General features: G+C 45.2%; 1 protein-coding gene across 1 annotated transcript; it reads right to left on the reverse strand.

Annotated features, from left to right (window-relative positions):
- Window positions 1-8,721: 8,721 nt before the first annotated feature.
- LOC110507614 (frizzled-9-like) lies at window positions 8,722-11,750 on the reverse strand. The gene has a single exon (XM_021587714.3). The coding sequence runs from the start codon at window positions 11,193-11,195 to the stop codon at window positions 9,444-9,446; it is 1,752 nt and encodes a 583-aa protein (XP_021443389.1). The 5' UTR covers window positions 11,196-11,750; the 3' UTR covers window positions 8,722-9,443.
- Window positions 11,751-12,077: the final 327 nt, after the last annotated feature.

Genomic DNA, 12,077 nt, shown 5'->3' on the forward strand with positions numbered 1-12,077 from the left:
AAACACTGTCACCGCCGATAAATCTACGATAATCGAGAATTTCAATAAGCATTTTTTCTATGGTTGGCCATGCTTTCCACCTGGCTACCCCTACCCCGGTCAACAGCTCTGCACCCCCCACAGCAACTTCCCCAAGCCTCCCCCATTTCTCCTTCACCCAAATCCAGATAGCTGATGTTCTAAATTAGCTGCAAAATCTGGACCCCTACAAATCAGCTGGGCTAGACAATTTGGACCCTCTCGTTCTAAAATGATCCGCCGCAATTGTTGCAACCCCTATTTACTAGCCTGTTCAACCTCTCTTTCGTATCGTCTGAGATCCCTAAAGATCGGAAAGCTCCCGCATTCATCCCCATCTTCAAAGGGGGAGACACTCTAGACCCAAACTGTTACAGACCTACATACAGTGGGGAGAACAAGTATTAAATTAAATTAAATCTAGAATTGGCTTCCTATTTCGCAAACAAAGCATCTTTCACTCATGCTGCCAAACATACCCTCGTAAAACTGACTATCCTACCGATCCTTGACTTTGGCGATGTCATTTACAAAATAGCCTCCAACAATCTACTCAGCAAATTGGATGTAGTCTATCACAGTGCCATCCGTTTTGTCACCAAAGCCACATATATTACCCACCACTGCGACCTGTATGCTCTCGTTGGCTGGCCATCGCTTCATATTTGCCGCCAAACCCACTGGCTCCAGGTCATCTATAAGTCTTTGCTAGGTAAAGCCCCGCCTTATCTCAGCTCACTGGTCACCATAGCAGCACCCACCCATAGCACGCGTTCCAGCAGGTATATTTCACTGGTCATCCCCAAAGCCAACTCTTCTTTTGGCCACCTTTCCTTACAGTTCTCTGCTGCCAATGACTGGCACGAATTGTGAAAATCTCTGAAGCTGGAGTCTTATATCTCCCTCACTAACTTTAAGCATCAGCTGTCAGAGCAGCTTACCGATCATTGCACCTGTACACAGCCAATCTGTAAATAGCCCACCCAACTACCTCATCCCCATATTGTTATTTATTTGTTTGCTCCTTTGAACCCCAGTATCTCTACATGCACAATCATCTTCTGCACATCTATCACTTCAGTGTTAATTGCTGAATTGTAATTATTTTGCCACTATGGCCTATTGCCTTACCTCCCTAATCTTAATACATTTGCACACACTGTATATATATGTTTTATATTGTGTTATTAACTGTACGTTTGATTATCCCATGTGTAACCCTGTTTTGTTTGTGTCACACTGCTTTGCTTTATCTTGGCCAGGTCGCTGTTGTTAATGATAACTTGTTCTCAACTGGCCTACCTGGTTAAATTAAGGTGAAATAAAATATAAATAAAATTGGTGCAGGGGGACGACAATCCCCCCCTTCCTTCCACCTGGGGGTGTGCTTAATTAAGTAGGCGCCCCACCTCCCCAGTCCCCATTCTGTCCTCCCGGTGTTAGGGGGTTGGGGTGATTGGGGGTTTGGTATTGTTGAGGTGAGGGAGGTCGCTCTCATTACACCCCTCTATAAAGCTACCAGCCACTTCACAATGGGCCAGAGAACACAATGGTTCTATAGTTCTCCAGGTCTAGTGGGAAAAATCGTGTGTGTGTGTGTGTGTGTGTGTGTGTGTGTGTGTGTGTGTGTGTGTGTGTGTGTGTGTGTGTGTGTGTGTGTGTGTGTGTGTGTGTGTGTGTGTGTGTGTGTGTGTGTGTGTGTGTGTGTGTGTGTGCGTGCATTGGGAGATCCCAATCAACCAACACACACCTCTGCTATGCTGAACATCACACCACTGCAGTTCATTAATCTCAGTCACTCAATCGCAATGCATTGTTCTTTCTGGTTTGTTAGCGACACTGCTGGGTCAGCGTGCCAAGGTAACCTTACAAAATATGTCAGAATATATGTAGACCTTAGTTCTCAGGTGTTTTTTTCAGGTGGTTCTGGAAATGCTCTGACTGAAATAATGTTCTTTGGAGTCCATAAATATGAAACAACGCTCAGAGATTAAAAAGTTAAAGTTAAAAGTGTGGAGTGAATTCAGAGGGAGAGGAACTTGGAAGAGTTTAGTCTACCCTGGGGAGATGAGGAAGGCTGTGCTGGGCTGGCTTTCTAAGAGGAACACAGACCCGTGGGGGGAACCTTTGATGGCTGAGCGTGACATGAGCACATTTTTGGACAGGGTAACAGTGTGACAGCCACACTTGCCAGCCAACAGAGATGCAAGCAGCTCTCATCCTCTTCACCACCTGTCAACACACACCTGCCAGCCACTTTGAAACAGTGTGTCATGTTGTTTCCTGGGATTAGGAGGTAAGAGACCGTTAGTGTGACAGACAGGGTTGTGTTCTCGCATTTGAAAGTAATGGGGACAAACAGAGAGAGGTGTAAAGTGCAGGCAGACATACGAAGCAGGGTAGTGGAGAGAGGCGTGCAGGGTGAAGACAGACTCACATCCTGGCCTTTACACTTCGCTTCTTCTTTTCAGTGTTTCTATAAAGCAGGTTGTAATGCAGCATGGTTTTGTGTTCTTTGTCGCTGTTGTTGATTTTGTTGTCTTTTGTAGTTCCTGCTCTCTTTATCTCCTCTCAAAGGAGACTCTATGGTACTGGCGACTAGAGAGGGGTGCTGCCTAGCAACCGATTCAAAATGGCAGCTACAAAAGGGGTGCTCTCTCTCTCTCAAACGCCTGACCTACATTATCCCAAGCCTCTGATCTATGGCACAACACAACAACATGATGAAAGGGGCAAAATTATGTTTTAACCCTCAAACAAATGCTTGCCATTGGTAGCCTCCACCCCGAGTCATTGCACCACGGGTCGGTTCAAAGGATGAGTTTAAATCTAAATATAGGATGAGTATAAGCAAAACTAAAATTAAATAAACATGCAATGAAATCAATGTTTCTGAGAAGAAGGCAATGACGATTATGATCCCAGCGATGCTATTAGCTTATTTGCGGCTTCACAGCAAGAGAGGCGGAACCTCCCTCTTCTCTGACTCATCCACCAGTCCAGAGGCAGGAGAAAAAGGGATGAGACGCTTTTAGAGTTCTGTCTCTGATTTATTGATCAAAGACTGTGAAAAAAACATGCAAAAAATAAAAATGGAAAGATGGAAAACTGGGAAATTTCCTACTAATTACAATAATGGAGTTGTCTGTTCCAAATCCAACTAAACGTCTGTCTGTAGTAAAGGTTCCTGTATGCACTTTGTGCTGATCCTTACCGGTTAATTTCCTTACCGGTTAATTTCCTTACCGGTTAATTTCCTTACCGGTTAATTTCCTTACCGGTTAATTTCTCATATTGACATCACATTTGACTGTTCCATTGGTATGCATGTCTCACGTGTTGATGATTGGGATGACAAGAACGAGGATCAGAGATGATGATTGAGACTGAGGCTTCTAACAACGTGAAGAGATCAGGGCATTCATATGTGAAAAGGCACATGATATGATACATCACTGGCAAGCCAGAAAATAACAGAGATGAATACATTACATTATAATGAGTTATGATTGTTCATACCTATCGTGTAGTTGTGAAAACAGCATCATATTTTAAAGACATAGATGGTTTGGGTAACCATCTGTTATAACAGAGATAATAGCTCTGTGTCGCAGCAATATCCTTCCTACTTACTAAATAGCTCAAGAATATCTGAAGTGTTTCTGAAATTGCAGGGCATTGAAAAAATATCTACGTTTTGTGTGTGTGTGTGTGTGTTGGTAAGAGAGAGCGAGAGAGACAGTGTTGAATTGGCAGACAAGGGAGCCCAGTGGGAGGCCGGTAGTGAAGAGTCTGAGTTGTGTGAACTCTGCTGCTGCTGTTAGACAGGCAGCCCAGTGGGAGGCCGGTAGTGAAGGGTCTGAGCTGTGTGAACTCTGCTGCTGCTCTCAGACAGGCAGCCCAGTGGGAGGCCGGTAGTGAAGGGTCTGAGCTGTGTGAAATCTGCTGCTGCTCTCAGACAGGCAGCCCAGTGGGAGGCCGGTAGTGAAGGGTCTCTGAGCTGTGTGAACTCTGCTGCTGCTCTCAGACAGGCAGCCCAGTGGGAGGCCGGTAGTGAAGGGTCTCTGAGCTGTGTGAACTCTGCTGCTGCTCTCAGACAGACAGCCTAGTGGGAGGCCGGTAGTGAAGGGTCTGAGCTGTGTGAACTCTGCTGCTGCTCTTCAGACAGGCAGCCCAGTGGGAGGCCAGTAGTGAAGGGTCTGAGCTGTGTGAACTCTGCTGCTGCTTTTCAGACTGGGGCATTTTCATGGAAAGCATCTCTTTGGGGCCTGCAGGTTTTCAATACACTCATTTACACATCAAAACGGCCCAGGAAAGGGATAGTGCTGAGGAGGAGTGGGGGAGGGCAGAGGAGGGAACAGCAGCAGGGTAATGAAGGATGCTTTCTTTTCTCTCTTCCCCCCCCCCCCACACACCCTGAGGGGTAGGCAGTGGTTTAGGGCCAGGAGGGAGGGGCTTCGGTGCCATAACGATCGCCTCTCTAATCAGATGCATGACCATAGGAGGGGGATTTCTATTCACACCACCCGCCCAGAAAATCACATAAACACTGTCAGCTCAGTAGTACCTTAACTTTTAATAAACCCACCTTGAAGATAAATCTTATTCACCCAGCCTAAATAGTTCATGTAATACTCCACTGTTTGATAAATCAACTTTCTCCCAGGCAAAAACGAACCAATTACAGATCCCTATGCCATGCTTCTCCAGTCTGAGTCAATACACTGTAGCATAGCTAGAGACATAGACAAGGTAGATACAGTATGTTGAAGTCCCCTTTAATTTTGAACTTTTTCAGATAGGTGCAGAGACAGACAGACCTGTTCTGTCCCACAGACTGCCGTTATAGAAAGATACTAACTCAGGTTAACCCCCTGAGCCTTGTGGTTAAAAAACAACAACAGTGCCTTGGCCAAGCGAAATCTTTCGACTAAGGCCAAGCTTACTCACTCTTGAAATTAAACATTTCTGTAAAAAAAAAAAAAAAATTGTGTGGGGATTCTTTCCAGGGTTGTGCTGATTGGCTGGCACAGGTTCTAGAGTGCTGACCTCAGAAGTGTGTGTGTTACCAGAGGTGTGTGTTTTGCTCTATATATGAAGTAGAGTTCGGAGCAGTCGGATGCTTTTTTACCTGATTCCTCCGATGAATTTCAATTTATTTTTGCTACCACTTTGTTTGTATTTAAATTCAGTTTTACGCTGTTGACCACAGGTAAGGCGCCCCACAGGACACACAGCTCAAACAAACTCTGTTTTAGGTATTCTGGACCCAGCTCCAAACTCCCTTCCATCTACATTGAAGTTGTCACGCCCTGACCGTAGAGATCCTTTTAATTCTCTAATTGGTTAGGTCAGGGTGTGACTAGGGTGGGCAATCTATGTTTTCTATTTCTTTGTTGGCCGGGTATGGTTCCCAATCAGAGGCAGCTGTCTATCGTTGTCTCTGATTGGGGATCATACTTAAGCAGCTTTTTTCCCACCTGTAGTTGGTGGGATCTTGTTTTTTGTGTAGCTGCCTGTGAGCAGCCCAGAACGTCACGTTTAGTTGGCCGGGTATCATTGCTACAACTCCCGTACGGGCTCGGGAGAGACGAAGGCTGAATGTCATGTGTCCTCCGATACACAACCTAACCAGCCGTACTGCTTCTTAACAGAGCGCGCCTCCAACCCGGAAGCCAGCCGCACCAATGTGTCGGAGGCTACACCGTGCACCTGGCAACCTTGGCTAGCGCGCACTGCGCCCGGCCCGCCACAGGAGTCGCTGGTGCGCGATGAGACAAGGAGATCCCTACCGACCAATCCCTCCCTAACCCGGACGACGCTAGGCCACTTGTGCGTTGCCCCACGGACCTCCCGGTCGCGGCCGGTTACGACAGAGCCTGGGCGCGAACCCAGGGACTCTGATGGCACAGCTGGCGCTGCAGTACAGCGCCCTTAACCACTGCGCCACCCGGGAGGCAAGTTTCATATTTATTAAACATGTGGATCTCTAAGTACGCTGGGCCTTGGTCCATTCATTCAGACAATCGTAACAGAAGTTCAGTGGTGTTGTGAGTCTGAACAAGTTTTTCCTCTGGAGACAGCTAGAAAATACACAAGCTACTGGCACTAACATGTTCGGACAGCATTCAATCATGGAACAAGCCTCATTGAACAAGGTTTATAAACAACAAACGGTTGCAAACGCTCCCTGTTACTCCAATCACCGCATGTTGTCTTTGGGGATTTGTTTTCTCTGTCTAGCAACACAAATACATTAAGTACCTCCATATCTCCTAACTCAGCCCTTGTCCTAAACAGACTGCAGTTCCTATCTAATCACAGAAAACACAGGTGGGACTGGCTGTTTTTTAAGAGCAAGTGTTTCACCTCACTGGGTCATGTCACAGAGCGTAATCCCGAGAGGAAGCCAGCAGCTCGTTCAACCGTACGTGAACTGGTGCATGTGGCTTTAACTCCAGTTATTCTGTCCCAGCGACATGCTTCAAAGGAAACTCACACTCACTTTTGATAGTTAAATGTGGTTGGCAATGTCAAGACTTCAGCTCTCTCTGCTAAGCAATGGACAATGTCTATAATGGCCAAGCGAGGAAAACACAGAGGTTAACCCCCATCTACCTCTCCCTCCTTACATATGTGCCCACACACACACACTATAATACAATATGATACTCTGTTCTGCAAAGACTGTCTTCTCAACTTAAATGATTTGGTTAAATTGCTGTAATCTTAAAGTTGATGGTGTCTAACAAAGGTTAAATGAAAAACCACAACACAACACCTCCGTCTATAAAGCTTGACAAAATCTAAACGTTAAAGTGAGCAGCAGTCTGATGTAAATGTAACTCTTGGTCCTCACATCTTTCCATGCCATCACCTCGTGTTGCCTGACACGGAACACAATTACACAGACAGACATAAACAATTACATTTACTGTCAAACACCATGCATCCCAGCAAGCCTGCTGTGAAACAAATGGTCTCTTATATTCGGGTGTGCTTATAATTGACATTGACACCCTAATTTACTGAGAACAGTTGCTGGCAACATAAGGCTTGAATGTGCCAAATTCAAACTGAGACAAAGCCATGCAACCAATGACCAATATGTAGCATGTAGTATGACATTTGTGAAACTTTTTGGTCAAATAGAAATCGTCAATTAATTTCCTCCCAATTCAGGTGTAAAGCGTTGGACTAGTGCTGAGATCTAGATGGCCTACTTCAAATTCCTCCTCCTGGATCAAAGTGCCATGTATTTGCATGGGGATCAAACAGAGAGGAGGACAGGGCACAATAGTGGTTCAGGGAAAGGATTAGCACACCCATTAAATATATTTCTCTGTGAACAGCTCCCGCATGTTAAAAGGATACTTCAGGGTTTTGGCAATGAAGCCCTATATCTACTTCCCCAGAGTCAGATGAACTCTTGAATAGGCCTACCCTTTGTATGTCTCTGCCTGCAGTTTGAAGAAAGTTGCTAACAAGCGTTAGCGCAATGGCTGGACGTCTATGGTAACTGCTAGTATGCTAGTAGATACCATAGACTTCCAGTTATTGCGCTAACGCTGGTTAGCCTTGGATCGGAAAACTGCCTCTGACTTCTTTCATACTGGATGCAGAGACATAATGGTATCCATGAGTTCATCTGACTGGAAGTAGATAAAGGGCTTCATTGTCAAAACCAGGAAGTATCTCTTTAAAGATGATGACCCAAACCTTGAGACTACTTGGATTGCCCCTCTATTCATCTCCAATTCTCTTTGAGGAATAGTGTGTCCATGTTGCTTCCAGGATCTAGCTTATATGCAGTTGAACATATGGCACGCGATTCTCACTGTAGAAAATTGCTTCAAAGCAGGAGAGGAAATTAAGGACCAAATGGTCGACAGGAAAATAAACAACAAATGTTGGCCTTATTGTCCTGTGATAAATGTGTTCAAAGAGGCTTTGGAGTAAGAAGAAATGGGCGTATTAGGCTACAAAAGTTAGGAATATAAACTGTTGCATTTATCCTTATATTGAGAAAAATTCTCCAATTCTCCAAATGATTACAGTTGATATTTGCATGTTGGCATTACCATAGGAATTAGGCTACCTTTCATTTGCAAAAGAGAATGAACCCTACTACAGTCTACTTCACCCAAAAGAGAATGAACCCCACTACAGTCTACTTCACCTAAAACAGAATGAACCCTACTACAGTCTACTTCACCTAAAACAGAATGAACCCCACTACAGTCTACTTCACCTAAAACAGAATGAACCCTACTACAGTCTACTTCACCTAAAACAGAATGAACTCTACTAGTCTACTTCACCTAAAACAGAATGAACCCTACTACAGTCTACTTCACCCAAAAGAGAATGAACCCTACTACAGTCTACTTCACCCAAAAGAGAATGAACCCTACTACAGTCTACTTCACCTAAAACAGAATGAACCCCACTACAGTCTACTTCACCTAAAAGAGAATGAACCCTACTACAGTCTACTTCACCTAAAAGAGAATGAACCCTACTACAGTCTACTTCACCTAAAACAGAATGAACTCTACTACAGTCTACTTCACCTAAAACAGAATTAACCCTACTACAGTCTACTTCAACCAGTCTAGCACATCTGATTAATTCTGGTCGTCCTGGAATAATGACATGAATGAATCATGGATATCTATAGCCATATATAATCTAACAAACTTCTCATTTTGTAAGAATTATATTTATTTATTATAGAGCCAAATTATTATCAAAGACATTGTAAAATTCAATATTTTTTGTCAATGCATTTTCCTCCCAAGTCTCAATATAATTTTCTCAATCAATCCAATGAAACTAAGCCATATTGAAAAATGTATAGGATTCACACTCAATTTAATAATAGTAAATAAACCACGACCAAATGTATACCCAATTGTATTATTCTTAAGAACCCAATAAGAGGCACTGTATTTTCCTTGATGCTCAGTAGTTTACTATTTTAGCCTCATGGATTCATGTTCACTCCAATCAAAACGTGTGAGAAACCAAAGTAAACTTCAATTAAATATATATACAATAAATAGACTGTTTAACATTTAAACTTATTTATGTAGTTATTTATACCCAGTTCGGGGGAGAACAATGCCTCTCCTTTAAAATGTCCATGCAAGGCCTTTTCTGCATTGCAGTTGAGCATCTCTATGCAATACAGTCCACACATCTTGTGTGTTTATAGAGAGCAATACTGAACATTTCCCATTAATACTGAAATAAGGAAAGTTGCACAGAAAAGCAACAATGGACAGTTGAATTATAACTTCTCTCCTTCCTCTCAATCTCAATCTTATTCTTATTCTATATATTACAATGTCACCCCAGTAGCTTCCTGTGTTTAGACAGAGCATTGAATGAACTGCATACTGGTAATATACTGACTGTCAGCGTCAGACATGTGTGGGGCTGTCTGAGTAAGGGTCTGTCTTGGCCATGTTGAGCACCACGGCAGGGGTTTTGTAATGACAGTGTGTGCTGCAGCTCACGCTGCCACAGGGCTTCCTGCTAGTCCTGTCTGATGCCAGCTTCCTGCTGCACAGGCCCTGCCAGGTCTGCAGGGTCTTGGAGCTCCACACCCACACACCACTGGTGATGCCCACCACCAGGGACATGAAGATCTTCAGCATGAACACCACCACAGTGGGCACCGACGACTCCAGGGAGCAGTCCTCGTTCCGGCGCCCGGGGAACGACACGCACTTGACCTCCAGACCTATGAACTTCCAGTAGTCCATGTTAAGCCTCTCGTAGAAGTAGCAGATGATGACGCAGGTGGCGGGCACTGTGTACAGGATGGAGTAGATGCCGATTTTCACCATTAGCTTCTCCAGCTTTTCCGTGTTGGTGCCTTCGGTTTTCATCACCTTGCGGATGTGGAAGAGCGCCACAAAGCCGGTGAGGACGAAGGACGTGCCAATGACCAGGTAGCAGGACAGAGGGATGAGCACAAAGCCGGTGAGCGCTCCAGAGTCCATGCTGCCCACGTAGCACAGACCCGTCAGCTCATCCCCTGCCACCTTCCTCATGGTGAGGATGACGATTGTCTTCAGAGCTGGGATGCCCCAGGCGGCCATGTGGAAGTAGTTGCTGTGGGACTCAATGGCCTCGTGGCCCCACTTCTTACCAGCGGCCAGGAACCAGGTGAGGGTGAGGATGACCCACCAGATGGACGAGGCCATACCGAAGTAGTAGAGGATGAGGAAGACGATGGTGCAGCCTGTGGACTCCAGCCCCTCCTGGATGATGTAGAGCTCGCCATTCTCCCGGTCGCAGGCGATGTTCTCGGCCCCGGCCACCGAGCGGATGATGAAGGCCACAGAGTAGACGTTGTAGCACATGGAGAGGAAGATGATGGGCCGCTCGGGGTACTGGAAGCGGTGGGGGTCCAGGAGGAAGGTGAGAACGGTGAAGGCCGTGGAGACAAAACAGAGTGTTGACCACACTGTCATCCAGATGAAGGCAAAGTCCTTGTCCCGTCTGGACCAGAACACGTCCACTGCAGAGGAGCAGCGAGGAGCACACGACTGGCTCTTCTCCACATAATGGAACTTCTCTGGGTTCTCGCAGGACCCCAGACTGCCCATGGAGCGCCCGTTACTGCTACCCGGTTGCCTGGGCCGAGGGGGAACAAAAGGCATGTCCTCTCCCTTCTTGATATCCGTCTTGGTGTCGTTCTCTGGAGCCTCCATGCACAGCGCGTTGGGGTCATTCTTGGTCGGGAGCCTGGAGCAATCCAGCGAGTCAGGCCATGCGTAGTGGAACTTCTCCATAATGGGTGAGCACTTCTGCCTGGCCTGCTCACACATAGGCCTGCAGGCTGGGATGGAGGTAGACACTTTATCAGTGCACATTGGGGCATAGAGTGAGCAGAGGAAGAAACGAAGGTGCACATCACAGCCGTAATCCACTAGAGGTGCAAACTCATTCAGCTTGATGGCAGCCTCTTTTTGGTTTTCATGGTCCATAAAATTGGGCATTCTGGTCATGTTGTAGCCAATGCCCTGGCACATGGGAATTACTATGGGTTCGCATTTGGCTGGTCTCCCTCGTTCTAGGTCGTATGTTCCTAGCTCCACACTGTAGGCAGCAATCATGAGCGGACACCAGAGAGAAATCAGTATCTTCAAAGGAGACCCCTCCATGCTTATTTTCAGTCATATGATTAGTCTAACAAATAGTTGTATTTGTTCAGACCAAAAATGTAAATTCAAGAGGATATTTCCGTATTATTTTACCATTGTAAGCACAGCCCCAACAAGCGTTAAAAATCCGTTGTTACAAATGCATTCTATGCTGATGCACAACGCAAATGCAGGTAAAATATAACAAAAAATAATTCCAGTAGGTAAACATTAGTCTATGATATATATGTATATATATATATATATATATATTAAAAAAAAAGCTTCCCCAGAATTAATGTTTAAATGTTCTTAGAAGGCAGCCTCCGAGCCAATTCGAGGAAGGCAGAGTTCAATCTAGAAAATGAAGTTCGCAATGAAATGAGAAAATAACGGTGGTGAGCTTAAATAACGTTCATTACAGAAAGTGTTGACTCCTTATCCTTGACTTCTTAATTTCGAATAAAAACTGTTTAAAGCTGACTCGGTGCAGCTATTTGCAGCAGTAGATATATTTCACTCTACCTCGGACAACCGCTCTCCATCCATCGTTTGAGAACACTGAACTTTCTCTTCTATCTGCGGCTCTTACCCGACGCGAGGGTGGGCATTTCCATGACGCGACGCTTCCATCTCGTACCGCCCACCACTGACATGAGAAGCGTCTTTAAGCGCACGCACGACTCTATTAATTCCACATTTCTTTATTTGGGAATTTGAAAGTGGTCAGTGAGGTTAGGATAAATGTTAATATTTTAATAGTGATCATAATCCTTAGGCTACTGTTTTATTTTTTTTACAATAGGCTATGTCCTATTGGGCTACTGAGTGGCACAGCGGTCTAAGGCAATGCATATCAGTGCAAAACGCGTCACTTACAGTCCCTGGTTTGAAACCAGGCTG

This window comes from Oncorhynchus mykiss, chromosome 27 (genome assembly GCF_057628025.1).
Source record: "Oncorhynchus mykiss isolate SJ-2025 chromosome 27, ASM5762802v1, whole genome shotgun sequence".
NCBI lineage: Eukaryota > Metazoa > Chordata > Actinopteri > Salmoniformes > Salmonidae > Oncorhynchus > Oncorhynchus mykiss.

Excerpts from the sequence above, each read along its gene's own strand:
- LOC110507614 (XM_021587714.3), bottom strand. The coding sequence starts at position 11,195 with ATGGAGGGGTCTCCTTTGAAGATACTGATTTCTCTCTGGTGTCCGCTC.